The sequence below is a fragment of the Aethalodelphis obliquidens genome, unplaced genomic scaffold, assembly GCF_003676395.1.
Source record: "Aethalodelphis obliquidens isolate GAN/ISIS:26980383/991018 unplaced genomic scaffold, ASM367639v1 scaffold91, whole genome shotgun sequence".
NCBI lineage: Eukaryota > Metazoa > Chordata > Mammalia > Artiodactyla > Delphinidae > Aethalodelphis > Aethalodelphis obliquidens.
In genome coordinates this window covers 1,602,147-1,625,728 of record NW_020838035.1, presented here as the reverse complement: position 1 = coordinate 1,625,728, position 23,582 = coordinate 1,602,147, and the positions used below count along the sequence as shown (strand labels likewise).

The 23,582-nt window shown below is 49.1% G+C and overlaps 1 protein-coding gene and 1 long non-coding RNA gene across 11 annotated transcripts in view; one reads left to right on the top strand and one right to left on the bottom strand.

Moving 5' to 3' along the window:
* GYG2 (glycogenin 2) overlaps window positions 1–9,706 on the bottom strand; it is a 35,336-nt gene extending 25,630 nt beyond the window's left edge. For 5 of the 10 annotated variants that reach the window (XR_003430481.1, XM_027095466.1, XM_027095467.1 and 2 more), the window contains exons 1-3: window positions 9,529–9,706; window positions 6,007–6,132; window positions 2,294–2,435 (exon numbers count right to left, since the gene is read on the bottom strand). Coding sequence is in view for 9 of the 10 variants with exons in the window: in XM_027095466.1 (XP_026951267.1) it covers window positions 2,294–2,435; window positions 6,007–6,132; window positions 9,529–9,691 (431 nt within the window). In the remaining variant the exon portion in view is untranslated. The other 5 variants (XM_027095475.1, XM_027095474.1, XM_027095473.1 and 2 more) reach the window with 5 other exon arrangements.
* On the top strand, window positions 4,538–5,112 carry LOC113614151 (uncharacterized). Its single transcript, XR_003430482.1, has 2 exons — window positions 4,538–4,643; window positions 4,793–5,112. It is a non-coding gene; the product is annotated as an uncharacterized LOC113614151 (long non-coding RNA).
* Window positions 9,707–23,582: the final 13,876 nt, after the last annotated feature.

The window sequence follows — 23,582 nt, the reverse complement described above, 5'->3', positions numbered from 1 at the left end:
TGAGCTGTCTGATGTGACAGGACTTCAATGTCTGTGAAGACAGAGTACGTATCCCTTGGTCATGCCGTCTACCCTGGCTGTATCCATCCATCCATCTCTGCTTACCATTTGGAAGAGTTCTTTCCTTATTCTATGGACAACACCCTCTCCTCGTTATAAATTTTGTAAATGGGCTCCCTGATTGGCTTGTTTTACCTTTTACGTTTACACAAATACATCTGACATACAGCAGTTCTGGTACCCTTTGTTGTGTGTAATTAAAAATGGCAGACACGTGAAGCAATCATCTATGTCAGTATCTGGAGACGTTTTTCGTTATCACAAAGGCAAGGAGGGTTGGCGCGGGGGTGGGGGTGCTCCTGGCACCTGGTGGGTGGAGACCAGGGATGCTGCTCCACACCCCACAGGGCACAGGACGCCCCTCATCTGAGGGTCATCCAGCCCCAGATGTCAGTCATGCCAAGATCTCGACTTCTAAGATTTTCCTACACTTTAAATTTTACCTTTATCTTCAAAATCTACCTGGAAATCATGTGGGTATGTGTCCAACTTTTACATAAAAGGATCACACCATTGCCTTTCCCTGACACGGCGACGTGATGAATTAGTGATAGAGGTTTATACCATGAACTATCCTTGCTTTCTTATAGCAAGCATCATTTCTTTCCTTTTTTGTCTTCTTTATTTTATCGAAGTACAGTTGATTTACAATGTTGCGTTAGTTTCTGCTGTACAGCAGTGACACAGTTATACATACGTATACATTCTTTTTCATACTCTTTTCCATGACGGTTCATCACAGGATACTGAATATAGTTCCCTGTTCTATACAGTAGGACCCTGTTGTTTATCCAGCATCATTTATTTCTTTACTCCAGGGCCAGAGTTGCCTTGTTGATAACCTGTACTGGGGGGCTTTTCTCATCTATATGGAAACACAGTCAAATCTGTAGATCAAGTTTCCGTATCGAGGTTAGCACAGTGTCTTAAAATAAAGGAACACATTGATTTTTTCCCCCCTAGGCTCTCAGATAGTTCTTTTTGCATGGAAATTAATTGATTGTGCCCAGTTTTACAGAACATCCCTTACAATTGCCCAGGCCCAGGTCCTTCCCCCAGATAAGCCTTTGATAACATTCTCCATGTCTCCCACTGTTACTGGTCCACAGAAGGGCTTCACTTCTTCTGGTGTCATGTGGGTCATCTGAATTTCCTTAGAAGGATCAAGTATTTTCTACTTTCAATTTTATCAGCAAAGTGTTCTACGTAGTATTTAAGTTTAAAATTTAAGTCGCATCCAGCCACTGTGGAAAACAGTGTGGAGGTTCCTTACAAAACTAAAAACAGAGCTACCTTATGATCCAGCAATCCCACTCCTGGGCATATATCCGGAAAAAACTCTAATTCAAAAAGAAACATGCACCCCCCAATGTTCACAGCAGCACTGCTCACAGCAGTCAAGACATGGAAGTTACCTAAATGTCCGTCGACAGATGAATGGATAAAGAAGATGTGGTACATGCATACAACGGAATATTACTCAGCCATAACAAAGGATGAAAGGATGCCATTTGCAGCAACATGGATGGACCTAGAGATGGTCACGCTAAGTGAAGTACGTCAGAGAAAGACATATAACATACGATAGCACTTACACGTGGAATCTAAAATATGATACAAATGAACTTATTTACAAAACAGAAACAGACTCACAGACATGGAAAACAAACTTATGGTTACCAAAGAAGAAAGGGGGGAGGGATAAATTGGGAATTGGGGATTAAGAGATACACACTACTATATATAAAATAGATAACCAACAAGGACCTTCTGTAGAGCACAGGGAACTCTACTCAATATCCTGTAATAACCAATAAGGGAAAACAATCTGAAAAAGAATATATATGTATGTACATATAACTGAATCACTTGCCTGTACACCTGAAAATCATACAACATTGTAATTCAACTATATTTCAATAAAAACGTAAAAAAAAAAATCTTTAACTTAGCTTAGGACAGTTGCTTCTCAAAGTTGCCCTCTCCCCCCCCAAAATAACTGGCATCTGAATTTCCGTAGTTGAGACAAGACATGGTCCCCACACAGCGTGTTGTCTACAAGGATTCTGAAGTTGGCCACACCCCTGGCAGAGCCTCCTCCTTTAATAACGACCGGAGGACAAAATGTGCAAGTGTCTGAGGCCCCCCCGGACAGCCGGTGGTCCGGGCCCACGAACCATGGCTGGGACCTGCATCTTCGGGAGGAAGGACCAGGTGTGTGTCTGAGTCTTACCTGAGCAGGTTGGACACCTGAGGGGTGACCAGCACCACCAGCCTCCTGGTGGCCCTGTGGTCCCGCAATGATTGCCCCAGCACCAGGGCCCCCTGGCAGTAGACGTCATTGGTAGCCAGCGTGACAAACGCTTGGTCAGACACTGTGGACGCAGACAAAAACAACAGGGTTATGTTTTCGACGGGTCTCATGGGACGGCGGGGCTGAGGGTCACCTCCAATTCTCTCAAGTTTCACAACTCTAACTCAGTAACTGTTCGCTGTTCTAAGATACGCATCGAGGACATTTCACATGCATCCTTTTGTTTCAAAATAAAGCAAAAAAATTCTTCTTTAAACCGAGAAAAAGAAAAAAAACCACACACACACACACACACACACACAGGAAAAGAGGAAGCCCTAAACACGAGTGAGACAAAGCCAAGAGGGGCATCATTAAAATTCCCTGGTTCAGATGAACAGATACAAACTACTGTACGTAAAATAAACGTGAGGTCCTACTTGTAGTGCACAGGGAACCATATTCATTAGCTTGTAATACCCTATCAGGGAAACGAGTCGAAATAATATAGATATATACGTACAACTGAATCACTCTGCTGTACACCTGAAATCAACACAACGTTGTAAATCGTCCAGACTTCAATTTTAAAAAACCTTCCTGGTGCTGCCACACAGCAAATGGGCATAGCTCAGACCCCTTACGTGATTCTGCATTCAAGTCTCAAAAACTCACCCAAAATAGGTGGGTCTTGGGCGAACACAAAGCAACAGGTGGAAACAGAGCTTTGGATTTTCTGAGTCACTGTGAGGACTCCCACCCAGCTCAAAAGAACTGGGCTCTCAGAAGGAATGGCCAAAGCCATTAATTAAATTCCACACAACCCACTTGTTGGAAAGACTTCAACTCGAGGATATATGAGGCCGAGGAGTTGGGAGAAGGGAAAATATATTGTCTCATTAACCAAAAGGCTCTCAGTTTCCTAATGTCTCCACAGCAGAGGAAGAAACTCAGACGGCCAATCCGATTTATGGCAGTTTTGAATCTAAGTGGGAACTCGTGACATTGACTTTAACGGGGACTTTGAAGCAGTGTGAGTCTGGGACCCCCAGGAGCTGGTTGCCAGGATAAAAACAAAGGGATCAAGAAATCCAGGCCTTGGCTCCCCTGCTGTCGACCGAAATTAAAATTCACAGCCCACGGCTGGAACACACAGAGCTCAGTTCTCAAAGACCAGACGGTCTTCCCCTCCAGCCACCGTGCCCTGCCCAGAGCACGGCCCAAAGACACCGTCACGCCAAACAGAACACCAGGACCCAAGCTTCTGGAGCCGGTTTTCCTGCAGCTGGCATCGTACCCTTGACATTCCACTGGGGTAAACGCCCAAGTGTGCCTGTTCCAACAGCTCCTGTCTACACATTACCCTGTATTAAGAGGGAATGAGAATTCCTGGCATTTCCACTGTGGGCTGAGTATTAAGGACAGCAGACCTCAGAACTCAAGTCTGCAGCCCAAAAGATATCTGTCTAGCTATCCACCCATCCAGCCATTTTTCTGCCCATCTATCATTATCTAACGTCTGTCTATCCAACTGTTTATCATTCACCTATCACCTATCTATTTCTCTATATCCATCACCTATCTCTACCTATAGACAGAGCCACATCATCTGGGAGGTCTCTGGGGACCCAGATGGCGGAGGCATGGGGCAGGTGGGCTACAGTGGGACCAGGCAGCAGCGACGGGCAACTGTCCAGAGCTTCCGATTCTCGGGGAGGAGACAGACAGGGCTGGGTCTGCAGAGTAGGTTTTACAGAACTACTGGACTCTCCCTTTGCTAGGGGGAGGGATTATGGCTTCTGCTAACAGGATGACAAGACAGCCCCAGTGGAGAGAAGACCCCCTTTCTCCAGCGACCCCAAGACTCAACATCACGTTCTAGGTCAAAGACACATGACTCCAAAGGCCAGCCCCCAGGGGCCGGGGCATGATGGTGTAAAATCATGCCTGGATAAAATCTCCGTCTCAAGTGCAAAGGCAGACCAGTGGACGTCAATGTCACAAAGGCTGAAAACTTCACGGACAAGTCTGCAGATTCCAACACCACCTTACCTCTAAGAAACTCCCACCTGTCAGGTTTGGGCGTGGCCACAGTTATCCAAGCCTCCTGCATTGAAAGGCTTTGTTTCCACCAGGCAGGGCGCTGGGGAGGGGACTTTTGGCCTGCGTGCAGGGTGGGAAAACAGAAATAGAACGGGTGGCTGTCCTCCAGCCCCAGGTTGGGGGGAAAAAAAATGCCGCAAAACCGAGTTCATCCTGAAGACGGCGGTGGCTGACAGTTTTATAACAGGTCTGGGAGAAATGTTTACTTCTCTTCCTCGCCTTCCTCTACCCCACCCCCCTTACAACCCACCCCCGGACCCTCCCCCGAAATAACATCCCGACTTCCTCCTCTGCCCCTCCTCTTATACTCAATGGTGTTTTTTGTTCCCTACAAAGTGCTAGACACCCAGATGGGCTCTTTCTAGCACATTCCGTGGCCGATGTGTCCGAACGACCCTCCTGAATGCTACCATTATATTGACCCCAGCGGGTTGGCAGAAAATGTGTTTTTCATTCTGCAGAGCTCCAAACCGCCGCCTGGAACACACAGACTTTTCTGCTTCTCTGCGAAGAATCTGACAGCACACCGCAGCACACGGCAGGATATCTGCCTTTTCTGCCCCAACAATTCTCCTCTCTAAGGCACAGAGGAGGTACAGAAGCATGGAAACCGCTCCCTGAATTACCAAATCGCTCCTCTGAATAAAAAATAACCACATTTTTTTTTTTTTTTCTGAAAAATGCGCTCATGCATGTTCAGGCCCGGACTGGTGCAAGCACGGGATGTCTTCATGATAAAAACGGGACGGGCATCTTTCCCATGGGTGGAGGTTATGTTTCATCACCACATTTCTTGGGAGCTTTTTTTTTTTTTTTTGTCCATGTCGCAGCATGTGGGATCTTAGTTCTCCCACCAGGTGTGGAACCCGTGACCCCTGCATTGGAAGCACGGAGTCCCAACCACTGGATCCCCAGGGAACTTCTCCATCATCACGTTTCTACGCTTTGGAAGTCTACTGTCCAAATCGGATGTCCACTCCAGACCCAAGAGAAGGCAGACAGGACCGAATTGCAGCCCTGGGGGGCCAGGGCTCGCCGAAGTCCCAGCATCTGGCCACGGTCGGCCTGCTGCCCCGCTGCGGGATTAACCCTGGATCTTTACCGGAATAACCAGTTCTGCCTCCAGTCTGACCTCGAGGGGCGAGGCTGGGGGAGGGGAACCACAGGCTCTGTCTTCCCAGAGCCATAGGGGCACGAACTCCCACGGGTCTCCGCGTCCGTGAGACGCCCACGCGTTTCCACGCTGGCCAACAAACCAGCCCATTTAATCTCCAAGGGCTACTTTTATACAGAAGGAAAATTACCAAATCTCAGCGCCCCCTGACTATACTAAACCTCGCCCGCCTCCCAGCTGCTGAGACCCCCATCTCCACCTGCCCCAGGGACACCAAGCTCTCCAGCCCCGGGGGACACTGGGAAGGCGCACCGTGGGAGCTGAGGGGTTGGGGGCGACCTTGCGCGCGCAGAGCGGGGGCTGCCCCGAGCGCGGGCCAATCTGAGCCGCGCCAGGAGAGCAGGGAGGCTGAGCACGAGGGGTCTTCCCGACTCACCCGGCATGGTCTGAGGCCCAGCGCGCCGTGGGCACCGGGCGGCCAAGTGCGCCTGGGCGCGGGGGCGGCCTCGAGCCGGGCCTGGCGGAGGCGTCGTCTCCAGGCGACCCGCGCGGAGCTCCGGGCCTGCGGAGACAGCTCGGCATTCCAGACAGACCCCCGGGGCTGCAGCACCGCCCTACAGCCCCTCCCCCGGGTCAGCCCCTCCCCACCCCGGTCTCCCCATATTCCCTCTGCGCTCCGGGGCTGCCTCTGCCCACACCCCCGTCGTCCCCCGGCCCCTGCCCGCCCGGGTGTCCCCAGCGACCTCGCCGCGCCCCGGGCAGCCTGTGTCCCAGGCTGGCCCGGCGCCCCTCGCCCCGCAGAATACTCTTCGCCCCGCGACCACCACTGCGCCCCCCACCCGCGCCCTTCCTCAGCGCTCGGGCAGCTCGCGCGCCCCAGGCCTCCCGAGCGCCCAGGCCGCCTCCGCGCCCCTCCCCAGGCCCAGCACCTCCACTGCGCCCCCGAAGCTTCCGCCTGGCGCCGGCGCCTCCCCCGCCCCCCGGCCTTCCGCACCCCTGCGCCCCGCCCCGCTCCTCCCCCGCGCTCGGGCAGCTGCAGCGCCAAGTCCCCGCCGCGCCCAGGCCGCCTCCGCGCCGCCCGGCCCCTGCGCCCCGGCACCTGCGGCGCTCCGGCAGCCTCTGCCCGGGCCGGCGCCCCTGCCCTGCGCCCACCGCGCGTCCCCGGCGCCCCAGCGCCTCTGCCCGGCCTGCTGGGCTGCGCTCCGGAAGCCCGCCCCCGCCCCAGCTCTGCCGCCCCGGGCGCTGGTCCACGCGACCGCCGCAGCCCCGCGCCAGGCCGGCGCCGCCTCGTGCCCGGCCCCTGGCGCCCCGGAAGGAGAGCCGGGAGGGGGCAGCGGCCGCCGGGCATCCTCGCCCCGCCCCGGCCCCCCGACCCCTCCCCGCCCAATCCAGGAGTCTGAGGCGTCTGCGCTCGGACATCTCACCTTTAACCGGCCAGCCCCAAAGTAAACGTTTGCAGTGGCCTCCCGGGCCGGGCCCAAGGCCGGCGCGCTGCCCGGGCAGAGGCCACGCTGGAAACGTGATCTTACTGAACGAACGCTCAGTGAGCGAAGGAAAGGGGCATGCAAGCGTGCACGGTGCGTGTACGCAGGAGAGAGTAACTGAAAATCAATGAGTGAGTGATGGAGTGATGGGCACCTCGGCTGCTGAATACGTGCGTCAGGGAGGGAGAGAATTATGAGTGAATGAATGGAGTAGATAAACGAGGGAATACATTTATGAATGAATGCATGCATGAGCGAGTGAATTAACGAACGTGTGAATGCAGGAGTGGACGAATGGAATGAATGAATGCACGTGTGAGTGCATGCCCGCGTGAGTGGATGAGTCGCCATCTGAACCCTGTGAGCCACGGCGGGTTGTAGAGAAGGAGAGAGGAGTGGGCCAGATGCTGTCCTCAGGGTGGGTGCAGCCACTGGCTGGGGCCATAGGAGCGCGTAAGCACCAGGGGCCCGAGAAACCAGGCGGTATCTCAGGAATTCTCCCACCTGCTGGACCTTGCCCATCCAGCACGTTGTCATGTCCTGCGGGATCAAGGGTCCAGGGAACACGGATCGACAGAAGGAATGGACATTCCTGAGTAACGGGGCTTCCTGCTCTGAAAATGTCACCTGGGGGGGGTGGGTGGAAGGCGTCCCGGGGGGGAGGGGTCATCTCTCCACTACACCAAGTATAGCCCCAGCAGGCCTCACCCCCCGCCCCCCCGCCCCGTGTTGCCTCTCCACCGTCTGTGCAAACGTCAACATAGTTTTAACAAAGACAAAGGAGTTCTTCCCACGCGGATGTCCTGATCTCAGGGAACCCGCCCCCTCAGGGTTCCACATTTCACACTTTGGGAACCGGTACAATTTCAGCTCAAGAAGCGACAGAAAAAATCTTAAGAGAGGACATAGCCGATGCTAAACCTCGTCAGCGATCGACGCAGTAAGGCGTGCATGTCACCCAGCGCCCAGCAGACTGGGATCTCTGTCTGGGCTTTTTGCTGGATTTCATGCCCCATGGGGAACAGGGGGCTTTGCAGGCTTAGAAGCCATCGGGGCCCACTTGCCTTGGAATAAGAAGGGGATTCCCCGTGCCATGTGGGGAGACAGATGAGGCAAGAGCCCAGAGCCTCAGGGCATCTGTCCACAGACACAGCACCGTGGATGGATAGCCATCGGCCTCGAGGGACAGATGCCGCAGATGTTTTCAGCATCCTGTCACAGATGGGCTCAGAGCTATCTCAGAAATCGCGTCCAGGTGACAGAGCTGGGCCAGGCCGGCTGGAAAACGCTAGGGCAGGACCCCACCTCATCACGCTGTCTGCAGAACGCAGATCTCGTATGCGATGAAAGTGTGGCTGATGTCGCTAACCAGGAAAAGGGCACGGACCCCTCTGCCCGCCCCCTGGGCACTATGTGCACGTACTTATTATCGGGGTGCTGCAAGATGTCTGCGGGACTTACTGGGCCTCTAGAAGTCTCCCCGAAATCCCTGCAGCTTCTGAACCATTGGTGGAAGCATCAGGATATGAGTAACAACCAGGGGAAGACTCTTCCTGCAGTCAGTGCTGGTTTGGGTTTGTTTTTTTCCTTAACCATTTTTAAAAATTGAAGTATATTTAATTTACAATGTTGTGTTACATTCTAGTATACAGCAAAGTGATTCAGTTACATGTATATTCTTTTCAAAATTCTTTTTCCATTATAGAAAAGAATCTATTGCTTTTTCATAAAAGATTAATACAAAGAATCTACTTCCATTTATTTTCCATCTTGTTCTAACAAGATACTGAATATAGTTCCTTGTGCTATACAGCAGGTCCTTGTTTATCTGTTCTGTGTACAGTAGTTTGTACCTGTTACTCCCGTACTCCTAATTTATCCCTCCCCCATCCCTTTCCCCTTTGGTAACCCGAAGTCTGTTTTCTACATCTGTGACTGTTTCTGTCTTGTACACGAGTTCATTTGTATCATTTTTGTAGATTCCACATGTAAGTGACATCAAATGATATTTGTTTTTCTCTGACTTACTTAATATGACAGTGCTGGGTTTCTGTCCCCTGCCAGCCAACCTGAAAGAGGCTCAGGTGCTTCTGACGCAGCCGGACAGTCTCAGGAAGGGTCCGTTCTGAGCCCCGAGGTCTCCTCAGCCCCCAGCGGCCCCCTGGCTTCCAGAGGAAGGGGACGGTTTCCCAGCCTCTGTGCTTGTCTGACTGTTGTCTCCAGTGTTTGCCAAGTGTCCCCACTCACACGTGCCACAGGGTCATTCCCTTTGGTCCCATTCTGGCCTCTTTCTGCCCCAGGGGTGCAGTGCTCATGTGTGACACTGGGGATATGGGGAAAAGGACCTGCCAGAGCGTTCCAACAACAAGAGGTCCCCTTTGAAACGTCCCAGACAGCGTCTGCGTCCTTCAGTCCACATTGCAGGGTGGTGGTGAGATTCTAAAATTTTCCCTTTGCCCTGGGTTAGAAGTTACCTGCCAGCAGGATTTCCACCTCAGGACCAGGGACGTTCAGAAGTGGGTGACTCTCGGATGTGGGGTGTCCTGTGCACTGGGGTTGTGAAGCAGCATCCCTGGTACCCACACCCCACAAAGCGACTCCACACATCACCAACTGTGCCCCTGGGGAGAGAGCCATGCAGAGTTTCAAACTACAATCGCAGATAGATCATGATAGACAGACAGATAAATCATAGACAGATAGAGATACAGAGATGACAGATCTAGCAGGTAAACGATAATAGAATTATAATAGATAATAGATAGGTAGGTGATAGACCCAAAGATAGATAGATAGATAGCAAAGACCAAAGTCTTTGCTGTCATGGGCGCGTCCTGTGCCCTGTGGGGGGCGGAGCAGCCTCCCTGCTCTCCACCCATCAGATACCAGTAGCTCTTCCCAGCTGTGACAGTACAAGCGTCCCTGGGCATCGCCAAGTGTCTCTGGGGGAGTACAGTTGTCTCTGGTTGCGAACTATAGCCAGAGAGAGAGGGAGAAAGAGAGATGATGGAAGATGATAGATGACTGACATGTGGATAGATTGACAGGATAGATACACAGATGATAGATGATAGGTAGGTTAATTACAATTATAATATATAGATGAGAGAGAGAGAGAGAGAGGTTGATTGGTAAATAGAAGATAGAATCTCTGATGCTAAGTCAGGGTTTCTCAACCTCAGCACTACTGACATTTGGGGCTGGGTGGCTCTGATGTGAGGCGTCCTGTGCCCTGTGGGGCGTGAAGCAGCGTCCCAGGCCTCCACCCGCCAGGTGCCAGGAGCACCCCCTCCCCACTTGTGACAGCTTGACAATTGTGTCTCTGTTTTGACGCCAGCTGAGAGGAGGAGGGGATTTCTTTGGCCCAGAGGGGAAGAGGGGGTTAACAAGCTACAGTCCAGGTTGGGGGAGGGGGCGTGGATCACGGCACGTCCTTGCCGGGTTGGGGAGAAAATGAGCACCTTCAAGGCCAAGTTGAAACCCAGACACTGCGCAGGCGGATTCCTTCAACCCCATCCCTGAACGCACCGTCTCATGAAGCTTTCCCGCAGGTAAAGAATCCTAGGAATTCGGAATCCTACCCAAGCCCCAGGAGGACGGGAAATAACGCCAGGCGGTTGGTACACTTGGGAGAAGTTAGCAGCGCCTCCCACCCACCCATCCACCCACCCAAGCTGGTCCCCCCCAGGCTGTGTTTCACTCCGAGCTCGCCCCCCCTCCCATCTTTTGCTTCCCTGGGTCAGCCCTGGACCGGCAGCGGTATCAGCATCCCCTGAGAAATTCTGAGAAATGCGCGTTCTCAGGTCTCCCGAACATCAGGAAACTGAGTCTCTCATACGTACCCTGTGTTAACAAGCCCCCCCTTCCCCGCCCCATCCACCCTCAAGGTTGACAACCGCGGTTCTGATTGCCGACATTTGGGCTTTGTGGGGAGGGACCGGCGGCAGCCTGAGGGGCTAGAGAGGGTGGGAAGGAAGTTGCACCCGGACAGGAGCTGCGGGGAACTGCAGAGATGTTTAAAGAGAAGGCTCAGGACGCCCGAGCAGGTTGCCTCGCCTCCCAGCACCCAGTTCCGTAGACGCGCCCCCAGCCCCTGCCCCCACACTCGCCCACCCGGTCCTTCCAGCTCTGCCTTGGAGGCCGGAAAGCAGGGCAGAGGGCCGTCAGCCACAGGCAGTCCTCCCAGATCCCTGGGCAAAGGTTAGGTCCGTTTTGAAACCCAGAGCAGGCATCCTGCCGTGGGCGCTGCCGGTGCCTCTGGGGGAGGGGGAGGGTCTCCAGGAAGCCAGGAGGGTGGGCACCTGGTGAGCCGTGGGCGCCGTCAGCGGAAGGCGGTCTCTTCTCGGGGTGCCGCACGAAGGAGGTTTGCCCGCGGCGAAGGTGACCCTGCCTTCTCCCCGGGAGCCATTCAGAGAAATTGAGCCTTTCGTTGGTACGTCGGTTGCAACATTGTTGGAAAGTTACAGGGCGCTGCGGCGGACATGGTTCAAGCCCAGGAGCCAGAAGAAGATGCCAGCCAACTGCGTCACCTGCCACGTTTTTGTGACAAAGATCCTGTGAATTACCTTGAAAGATAAGTGCGAGAAGGAGAGAAAAGATGTCTGCAGTATGTATACGTCCATATATGCGTGCGTCCCAGCTGCAATGATAGATCCGTTTGTGTTTCTTTTTTAATTTTTTGGCCACGCGGCATGTGGGATCTTAGTTCCCGAGCCAGGGATGGAACCCACGGCCCCTGTATTGGAAGGGCGCAGTCTTAACCACTGGACTGCCAGGGAAGTCCTTATATATCTGTATTTTATCTGTACACATTAACCTAGCAAGATATAAAGGACCACAACCGCAAGAAAACAGGAAGCAAAGCATTTACGTCACGTGCTACTGGTAACCACTCAACCGCCATTCATTTTTCTGTTATTTGTTTTTAACAGAACTGGATTGGGACGCATCAATCCAGGACATATGCGTCCCAATTTCAGCGAGGGGCTGTGTGGCCCACAGTGTGTGAGTGAGGAAGGAGGCGGGGTTAGCTGCTGGCTTCTGGAAAGAGGTCTTCACTCTCAAAAGAGGAAATGGCCTTAATTGGGCCTGCAGATATTAGTGGGTGGGGCTGTGATGGCTGGAGCTACAGAGCCATTTTCTGCCAGGAGTGAAACTGGTTAATACCCGGTGAACCATTAGAGAACACCATTAAATCCTCAAATTATCCCCAGTCCAGACGCCCTAAACCTCAGTAAGTCCCCTTACAAGATACTGTCTTTATAGTGTTAGCTATTTTGAGATGGACTTTCTGCTACTTCAGCATAAAAGCATCCTAATTTATACCACATGGCAGAAATCCTCAAGCAGTTTGGTCACTGGATTCCCGACACTCTGAAAGACTAGTGCGAAACCCAAAGAACTTTTGCTTATGTAGGTTTTAAAGAAACATATTTTCTGTATTAGAAATTAAAACTGAAAATGTTAGATATTTATCTATAAATATCTGTTTTTTATATTCAAATTTAAAACTGAAATTTTTACATATTTATTTGTAAGTATCCATATTTTCTGTATTAGAAATTAAAACTGAAATTTTTTTTGCGGTACGTGGGCCTCTCACTGCTGTGGCCTCTCCCGTTGCGGAGCACAGGCTCCGGACGCGCAGGCCCAGCGGCCATGGCTCACGGGCCCAGCCGCTCTGTGGCATGTGGGATCCTCCCGGACCGGGGCACGAACCCGTGTCCCCTGCATCGGCAGGCGGATTCTCAACCACTGCGCCACCAGGGAAGCCCCTAAAACTGAAAAAATTTGATATTTATTCATTTAACAAGTTTAAAGATAATAATAAACCCATTCCATTTTGTATAAATAACATATTTTTACAGAAAAATAAATTTATTTTCCCAAACAAAAACTGGGGGAGAGGGAAAGAGTAACATTAATTTACACACTTGTACATCTCCTTCATATCTCGCTTAATAGAAGATGACTAATTTCTCATATTTACTTCTACATTTGTTCTGTTGCAATAATAGTTTAGGTTGAAATGGGTAAAGAAAATCTGGCCTCCCCCAGGTGGGTAGTTAGAAAAGAGAGGAATATTTTAATAGGGTTTTCACACAATTGACATTCTTCTTTGATGCCACACCAAAACTTGATAATTGGTAGTTTCTTTAAGGTTCCATGATTTCAGCATGGAATCTGGAGACCAATCAATGAATTCTGTACTCTATAAAGTTAGAATCCACAGCTTTATCTTGAACTTCAGACGGATCCTTTATCCACTTAGGATCTTGCAACATCATGCATGGGTCATCTGGAGCTGTTCCAAATGTTGGCACATTTTATTTCATAATATATATTTTAAAACCTCACATTTGTTCACATCTCTAATCACATAAAGGTCTTTAGCTAAAATAACAAGAGGAAACACCTCCTCTGTAATGTGAAGTTTGTGGCCTAAATAAGAAATTCGGGGCTGCCCCGGTGGCGCAGTGGTTGAGAATCCGCCTGCCGATGCAGGGGACACGGGTTCGAGCCCTGGCCCGGGAAGATCCCCCATGCCGCGGAGCAACTAAGCCCGTGCGTCACAACTACTGAGCCTGCGCTCTAGAGCCTGCGAGCCACAACCACCGAGTCTGCGTGCTGCAACTACTGAAGCCCGCGAGCCTAGAGCCCCGGCTCTGCAACAAGAGAAGCCACTGCAGTGAGAAGCCCGCGCACCTCAGTGAAGAGCAGCCCTCGCTCGCCGCAACCAGAGAAAGCCCGCATACCGCAATGAAGACCCAATGCAGCCAAAAATAAAATAAATAATTTTGTTTTAAAAAAAGAAATTCTGCTATGGACTGAATGTGTGTCCCCCCAAAATCTACATGTTGAAGCCCTGACCCCCAATGGGATGTGTTAGGAGATGGGCCCCTGGGCAGGTTTGAATGAAGTCATGGGGGTGGGGCTCCCATGATGGCATTAGCGTCCTTAGAAGAAGCAAAAGAGGCACCAGAGCTCTCTCTCCACCATGTGAGGACACAGTAAGAAGGCAGCCGTCTATAAATCTGGAAGAGAGCCTCACCGGGAACTAATCTGCCCACCCGGCGATCTCAGACTCCCAGCCTCCAGAACCGTGAAAAACAAACGTCTGTTGTTGAATCCCCACAGTCTGTGGTGTTCTATTATGGGAGCCTGAGCTGAGACAGATTCATTCATTCTTCCAAGTGTTGATTGAATAAACAGTTATTGAGCACCTACTGCATGCCAGTCACCACTCTAGTAGTTATGGACACACCCATGCTTTTATAGATGTACCTTCTGGGGGCAGGGGGGAGGGGAAAAACCGGGCAATAAACAATAAAAAGTTATAGTGCATAAGATGTGGGCAGTGGATACAAGATTAGAGAACAAAAGTTTGGGCAGAGGAGGTGGGTGAGGGAATGCGCAGGGTCGGGGAAAGGGCTGGGACTGCAACGGCCCCATCTCGCTAACTAACTCCCCTTTGGTCTACGGCCAAAGGTGAGCGTGTCAGCTTTGCCCCCAGCCCTCCACCCCAGGGGCAAAATGTTCCATGTTTGTCAGGTCCAAGTGCTGTTTTTATTTTCAGTTGAGGGGAGTTTGGAACGTCGTCTGTGCTTCCACAGACCATTTATCCATCCCCAGCTATTCATAGAGGAGCAGTTATGTTGGACGCATGCCAGTGTGAGAAGGGGTGGCCACGATGCGGAGGGAGATAGCTGCAAGGCACAGATGTGCACTGCATTTATATTTGGAACTGCGGGGGACATGCCTCCATTAGGAAGATGGGACTCGGGCAGAGGCCAACCCACATCACCGAAGCCCTTTAGTGTCAGGAACCAGAATAGTACGTGGTGGGAAACCAGACGAGCTAATTCTAATCCCTTATGGGTCTGACCTGCAAATAAGGGTTCACAGGATGGGGCTGGCCCATGAACGCCTTGACCCTCTTTCTTTCTTTCCCAGGAAATCTCACGAGCCTTTCACCAACAGGCTCAGACAGAAGCTGTGTTAGAAGACGTTGGATTTCTAAAGAAAGCAGAATAGGCAGGAATAACCCCACCAAGACTAACATTTACGTTAAAAACACCACAGCAGATGGTGACCTTTTCCATGGGACATCCACTGGGAGTCTCTGATTCCCTAGTGTGCGTGGGCTATAGCAATGTGCCAGGTATTGATGATTACCCATTTTTTTTTAACCGTGATTTTTAAAAGTGTTAAACTAATTTTAAAGCCATTTCACAAATTTACAATGGCTCGACAAGTAATTGAGCACTCTGGGGGAGACTTCTTTTGTAAATCTCCTGAATTCTATAGTCACTACTTGCACCCTGGAGGGTGCATGGTGGGGACTACAATACACTATACCTGCCCCGTCAACCTTGGAACTCGTTATACCTTTACTAACAATTTACTGTCAACGACACCCATGTGTATGTGTACATGTGTAAAATATTTAATGTATCTTAAAAGTCTGGTTTTTTTTCATGTCTTCCTACTAAAATAGAACATATGTATATGTCATTGACGTTACTATTACTCAAACTGGTACTTGGTGTTTCTAATGAGAACATCAGTTATTTTGTTCACTTTCTAGGTTGCTACTCTTTGATAGATTTAACATTGGCTTGATGATCTAATAAATCATTCTCTGTCTGCCAAATTGAAAATGTTTATTTCTTTCAATTGATTTATATTTTAAAATGTTATATAATTAAGGTTTTTGTGTCATTTCTTCTTTTTTTAATATTCTTTTTCATACTTTTTTCCATGATGGTTTATCACAGGATATTGAATATAGTTCCCTGTGCTCTGCAGTAGGACCTTGCTGTTTATCCATTCTCTATATATAATAGTTTGTATCTGCTAATCCCAAACTCCCAATCCTTCCCTCCCCCATCCCCCCTCCCCCTTGGCAACCACAAGTCTGTTCTCTATGTCTGTGAGTCTCTTTCTGTTTCATAGTTATGTTCATTTGTGTCATAGAAAATGTTTATTTGTAAAAATAAACAAAATGGAACTCGATTTAACTGAATTAATTAATATAAAATGACTATGGGCTTTCACAATGTCAGGAGACTTTATAAGATTCTTGGGGATATATGAATTGGAGGACCGCCACTGTTTTGGGAAATTTTCATTAGTAAATTGAGTGAAAACTAATATCCAATACTTCCTCTTTTGTTTACTGAATTTTGAAATTGTTGTGCAGGTTGTTTTAAAAGATTTTTAAGACTATAGACCTAAGAATAATATATTGGAAAAAAATGAAATTTCTGCAGCTCTAAGGCTTAACTCCCTTTAAGTAAAACATCTTTCTATTTTTACAGAATACATATACACATCTTCTCCCTTTACAGAAAAGTCATTAGAATCACAAGACAACACATGGAATTCTGCATCTCATTAATTCTTTTCTCCTGGGGTCCAAGGTCCCGTCTGCATGGAAACGTTATCACATGGAATAAAATCCATGCACCATACAGTATCCCTTCTGCACAGAACAAAGCCCTGAACACTTTCAGGGGGCCGCCCGGGCAAAATGTGAAATGCAATTCTCTCATGGGCCGGAAGACAGCAGCCTCTGATGGGCTCAAAAAGCAATCATCACCTAGACCCAAATCCTCGCAAAACTGCAGAACCTCTCACTTTACCCGTCTGCAGGGTAACTACCCACCCTGTGTTTTGAACCAAGAGACCAAGAGATGGGAAAGGGGCCATTTCTGCATGAGCTCTGAGTAGATGCACTGTCGGTGTGGCGGGGTCACCTACACAACAGGCAGAGAACAGATCTCCGGACAACAACCGGACCTGGATTCATGGATGGTCCCTCCACAGAATTCCTAACCGCGGGAGTTTGGAGGACCCCAAGAAGCAACAAACACCATTTCCTGGGAATAAAACAGGCAAAGTGCTGAAAAAGTCATTTGCAGAGATAATAATACCTTTAAAGTACTGAGACAGGCTGGGACCCGGGACCCTTTGCTGCAGGGCTTGTGCCCGGACAGAGATCTCTTAGACAGCAACACACAGAGAAAATGTACGGGACTAAAAATAACCGCGTGCATGCGCAGTTGGGACAAATGATGAACAATAAGATACAAAGAGACCAAAAAGCCCACCTGCCACTTCTGAAGAGCCCGGAGCGAAAGCAGGGTCCTGCGCATGGCCCCTGCACACACCACCACCTAAGGGGTGGGCAGCCCACCTAAGCCTCCCCTCCAGCCCGACCCCTGGACCCACCCGTACCCTCAGCCCACTTAAGGAACAAGCTTGCCCCCCGCCAGGGAGCGAGCAAACAAGGGAACTTGTTATTTGTTCTCACTCCCCCCCCCACCGCCCCCGCCCCGCGCTGCAGCAGGGGCCCCAATAAAGCCTGGCGTGAATTTCTTGTCTGGCCTCTGATCAATTTCTATAGCTTAAGGAGGCCAAGAACCCTAACTGGTAACAGTACCACCTGCTTTGGGGGCCAAGGTGAAAGCTGCCAGGGTTAGAGATGTGATGGACGCCAAGGGTGTGTCCCCAAAATGTGAAGATTCAAGAAATACATCCTTAACATAGAAGGCGGCTCTCCAAAGAAAAGTTTGCCCCATCAGAATGGTGGGTTTCAGGAACCACAAGGGCTTTCAGTCTGCCTGGTTTCAGCCTCATCGTCATCGTAAGAAACAGGATCAGAAGACAGCTTTGTGTTCTTTCTACCAAAGCAGGCAGCTTTCCAGAACTAATGTCCCCTCGTGAGTTTACGAGTGAAAAGAGGAATCATTTTCTCAGAAACGGTGGCTGAACCGTCGGTTTTTTAAGGCTGGTGACTAGCTTCTGATGACTTGCCTTACTATGGTTCTCACTATGAGTGGGCTTAATTGGAAAAAAAAAAAAATTCAAGCCCCCTGTGAACGTGGATTAACGTGTCCTGAAAAGGTTGATGGGTTCAGAGCAGGAATTCGAGGAGAGAATTACACGGTTGGTTACTGCTATTAGAACTTGCGTTCTGAAAAGCTATTGAAAACCAGCAGAACTCATCTGCACCTGCCCCAGGCTCGCGGTCTTACAGATGGGGATCCGAAATCTGTCACCTGCGTCACGAGACATTTCAACGTGACACTTGTCAATGAATGAAAAGGAAGATGGGTGAGATTTAAGAATGACTATCTCAGGTTAACACAGCCAGAAAAGTAACAGAGGGTTTGGATGAATGTGTCCACCTTTGGGAGAGCGTAAATCTGCTTTCGTAAGAAACCAGAGGGTGCAAAGAAAGAGTGAATTCAATAAACAAACAAAATGTTAGAAACCATTTGCTGAAGGTAGAAATGATTCTACTACAGATGATGCCTCCTTGCATTTGAAATGCGTGAGATGTTGGAGACCTTCTCGAACGCGAATCACAAGGAGTTTCGAAGAGACTGATGGATGAGCTCAGATAAAGGAGTCGTCCAAATGTCTGCAAGAAAAAGCCACCAAATCTACACTAAATTATCTGAAAGAAGATAAAAGAACAGATGCACACGCAGATCCTATGAAACGGTCTCAGAAATGAACAAGCTTCGCCGCCGTCGGGAGTAAACATCATTTGAAAGTCAGATTCTATGACGTCAGTAGAAACATATGGTCACTGAGTGAGCTGCACTCCCCCAGATACATATATGTGTGTAGAAAACGAACTATCACAGAATATCAAATTTATAGTGAATGTGCCATGGAAAGAAAGAAGAAAATCTTGCCAAGGCCACTGAAATGATCATCTGTGCATGTGGAGTGCTGGATGCCTACGGAATCCAAGCAAAAAACGCTTCGGGAAGAAAATGTCAGAAAGAGCTTTTTTTCCCCCCAGCTTCATTGAGATAATAATTGACACGTAGCATTGCGGAAGTTTAAGGTGTACATTGTGATATATACAATATATATACAATAAAGTGTACATTGTGTATACACTGCAATAGGATTTCCATCCCAGCCTTAGCTAACACCTCCATCCTGTCACATAATTACCATTTTTTTGTGGTTAGAATACTTAAAGTCTACTCTCTTAAAAACTTTCACGTATAGAATACATTACTGTTAACTAGAGTCATCATGCTGGACATTCGATCCCCAGAACTTAAAGCCTTAAAGAGAGGCTTCCCGAGAGAGCCTTATTCACATACTTCAATTTAAACGACATTGAACACTAACCGTATCTTCCTCTTGTCATCGGGGTGATGTTTATTCCGCTGTTCTCCAACTGTATGTTTCTTTATGTGTTCATAATCCATCTTCTTCCACAGGGTACTGAGGACACCATTTCTTCCTTTGGAACCAGATGCCCCTCTGGTTCTCAAACAACTGCTGGGTCCATCGGAGCTGGGGGCGGGGGTGGGGGGCGACCATCTCAGCCATAAGCCTCCAAGGCCATGCGCCCAAAGGATGCACAACGGAGTAGAAAGGGCTTTCCTGGATACATGCAAAGCTACGTAGCTTCATGACTTTTTGACCCTTTCACCGCTGTCTCATGGTTATACGTGCAAAATATAGAAAAGAGAACACAACCAACAAGGCCGATTTTTTTTTCTCTTACATGTATTTTAAATGATGAAAAGTTGCCCATGACAGTTACAGAAAAGGGATGGAGTTACCTTTCAAAATGCTTAACTTCCATTTATGTACATCTGTGTGTAAATCTGTGTGTGTACATACACACACTTTTGAACAAGAGTTAAATTATGTTTAGCGGGCATCCTCACTTACGGGGAAGCTTAACAAGATTTGGGAAGAGTCCTAGGACCTGCATCGTAAAATAGGAAATACAGTCTTCAAATGGCTCAAATCTTTGTAAATCCAGGACGGGAAGGCATGCAATTCTGAGCCGTCTCATCAGGACCTTTAGTTTTAAGTTCTTTTCCATTTTGGGGAAGCTCTTGCAAACGCCTTCTGCTTTCAACTTCTCTTTGCAGACCCAGCTCTCAATCCTTAAGGGTGAGCTCAAGGCATAAATATTTGGAATGTTAACGTGTCCTCTTTATGAGGTCCAGATTCTAGCGGGCTGGCTTCCTCTTTGGTTCTAATATTTAAACTCTACAATTCTATCAGCATTAATCTCAGTTGAATCAAACTCTACTAATCTGCCCAAACCATCCTTTTCCCTCTCCCCTAAAGCATTACTAAAATAGAACCAAACAGCTAGTATGCGTTTTAGATATTTGAGGATAGAAGATCATCTAGTCCAGTAAAAAGAAAAGTATAAACCAAGGAAGGCACTGCCGTCGCCTTAAGAACTGGTACCCACGGAGGATCAAAGACCAAAAATAATACGAAAAGCCACAACATCTGCAAATCTCTATTTCTACCCCACGTTCTCCAAAAAAATGTAGAAACTGGACTATTTCACAGGAAAAAAGCACCCCATGATCACTTCCCCGAGACGGTTTCCACATCAGCGATTTTGCACTTAAATTTCCCAAATCCAGCCTCATCCTCTGCAGGTGACAATACTCTTGGGAGCTGACATAACGTTCAAATTCTGCCGTTAGTGTCGGGAATCACTCATTCCCGATTCACGGGCGGTGGTGAACAGGTCTGGATTCCTGACATAACTAAGAAACTTATGGCATCAGTCAATCTTCTCACCCCAGCTTGCTGGAAACCCAAACAGCAGTCTGTCTGCATCTTTTAGAAGCCGATGGCATTCCCGCCCGAGACCCCGGTGCTATCCTGCTGCCCCTGTGCTTTGTGACCACGTCGATGGCCCGAGGTCACAACAGGAGGTAGTTTCGGAGTTCATTCCAGAGCTGGACTCTCTGTCCGGATTCACGATGGAACCAACAGATCAAGCAGTCATTTTACAACCCAAGGTCCAGCTGTCTACCTTATGATGATCGATGTGTCTGAGGAATTAGGAATTCTTGGTTAGGTAGCACGTCTATTGCAAACAGGAGGGGAAACCCTTCAGGGCAGCTGCTTAAGCGGAGAAGGAAAGGAACATGGCACGGGAGTGATGAGGGTGGTTCTGGTCTGGGTGGAGCCTTTATCTCAAAGCAAAGGGTGGATTTTGAAGGCCTCAGATGTTTTCTGGTTCTGTAAGGAAAGATTGGATGCAAGATGTCATAGCCAGGAAAAAAAGAAAAAAAAACTCTACGGATTGATCTCAAAGTCCTGCTATCTTTTCTGCTGCTTTCTATCTGTTCAGGGTTTAGAACATTTTAAGTGAATCGAGTAACTCTATCTTTTGGGTGACGACTCCTAGTTGTAGAAACCCCTTTGGGGGATGCGGCCGAATTAGTCTTCATAACCTCCAAACGGGGAGTTACTATTACGTCCATCTGACGAAATAAAGGCAAAGTGTGAGGCTCACACGGTCCCCTTGAGCGCATGGACCTCTGTCGCCATGTGAGAGGCCCCCATCCCCATCACTGTCCCTACAAGACACACAAGCTCCAGGACTGGGCTGCACACAGACGCACAGGTCGTGCGTTGCTCCTAACCCCTGCAGAGCTGGCCAACGTACGTGCCCACCATCCTTCGGGAGAGAGTGGGCATTCCCTGGCCACATGGTGGGCATCAACACCGGACCACAGAGGGAAGGTCAAGCTGCCATATTTCTTAGACGGTTTACGGGTTTTGCACCCAGCAGGGATCAGTCCTGCACACTGTGGGAGGGGTGCCCAAGTGATGTCACAGCATGTCTTGACTCTGAGCTCGCTAACTTTCACAGAACTGCAGCCAAATTCGGTCCCTTCGTGGACCTGGTGAAGTTATCATTAAACGATAATTGAGGAAGCAGACAGAATTTTTTTTTTTTTTGAGTGTAGTTGCTTTATAATATGTTGTATTAGTCTCTACTGTACAGCAAAGTAAATCAGCTGGACATGTTATTTTATCTAGTCCCGAAAAAGGCAGGAGAGAGCTTCAAGACAGGACACTGCTTTAACCAGAAAGGGCCTCCACCTCATATAGACGGGAAGGGTATGAACCAGAAAGAACAAAAGCTGCCCCTGCTGCAGAAATTCAAATAGGGGGAGGTGAGTGGCCACCAAATTGTAGCAGGTGCCAAAAAACCCAGGATATGTCGTAATACTTGAATGCAGTGTTTTTTTTAAAAAAAATCATAATGAAAGCCCAAAAAAGCCCACCGTGAGCATAGTATCGAAACGTGAAATAAACGTGGGCTCCAGTCTACGATGCCTCACTTGCCTCTCGCTGCAGTAAAACTTCACTGACATAAACAGGCAGCAAGCCGGCAGGCTGTAGCTTGCCATTTTGTTATTTTTTTAAAAAAAAAATATGGCACTAAAATAGTATTGATCTTGGTGACTTCGCTCGTTGGGGCTCCCTCCACCCCCTTACGTTTGCGCCTGAGATGATGCCTCACTTTCCTTGCCCATTTTCAGCCCTGAGCTCCCGGGGTCACAAGTGCTTACAGAGTTTGGCCGAAGATGCAAGCGAAATTAATGCACAGTGTCTCTGTAATGATAAGGCATGTTGCCCGGAAAGTAACGTTGTTCTTCATAATCTGTTTCCCCACCCGCCCCGCAAACTTTCAGGGTCCGGGGTTACGTACACCAAGGCTCGCCCCGGCCAGGGGGTTGCGCAGTACCACCCACCCACCAGCAGAGGGAGGCCAAGGGTAGGTTTTGGGATTTTGAATTCGCCCAAATCCTTAAAAAAATACTCCTGGAACAGGCTTTTGTTTCATAGCTTCCTTCCTGGAGGTGGAGGCCCCCTGGCAAAACACAGACAGATTCAGACACGGTTGGTCTCAGAACCAAACCTTGGGAGACCCCGAGTTAACATCTGAGCTGCTGTTTCTGCAATAAAGCATTCCCCTCTCCACCCACCCCCCGCCCATCTTCCCTTTAGCGATGTCTTTAGGGCTTTCACGATTCAGCAGACAGGATCTCTGCTCCCAAGGACGGCTACCCACCCGTCCTTGGGCGTGTAACTCTTCAAACCCGGAAGCCTGGACCCAAAGGTGAAGCAGAAAGTCCCAGCACGCCCCCAGCCCTGGCCCCAACCCATTTCCCTGGGGTCTATGCACCTTTCGACAGAAAGGTTTGCAATTTAGTCCTTCTGTGGTTTTCTTTTGGGAGAAGGGTCTAAACACTGCAGACTCCACCCAAATATCTTTGCCGACTCCCTTGTGATTGAAAGTGCACTGAAAACAAAAGCAAGTTACTTATGTAAGGTCTGTGGCAGTGAAACCAAATCTTACAGATGAGAAAACCTTTTCAAAAGCATCTCTCAAGTCCCCCGTGGGTCCGTAATAAAGGCCCAGCTTTAACATCCCTCCATTATGCAAGGGGGTCTACACTGGACTGTATCAGAAACAACACTACCAGCGAAGGACCCCAGAAAGTATTTTTTAATTCAAAATATGTTATCACTTATTGAGTGTGACACTTGAACACAGCTCACACAGGTGCATCGCGGGTGACTGCTTTCAACTCTATTTGCAATTTTTTTTTTTTTTTTTTTTTGCGGTAGGCGGGCCTGTCACTGTTGTGGCCTCTCCCGTTGCAGAGCACAGGCTCCAGACGCGCAGGCTCAGCAGCCATGGCTTACGGGCCCA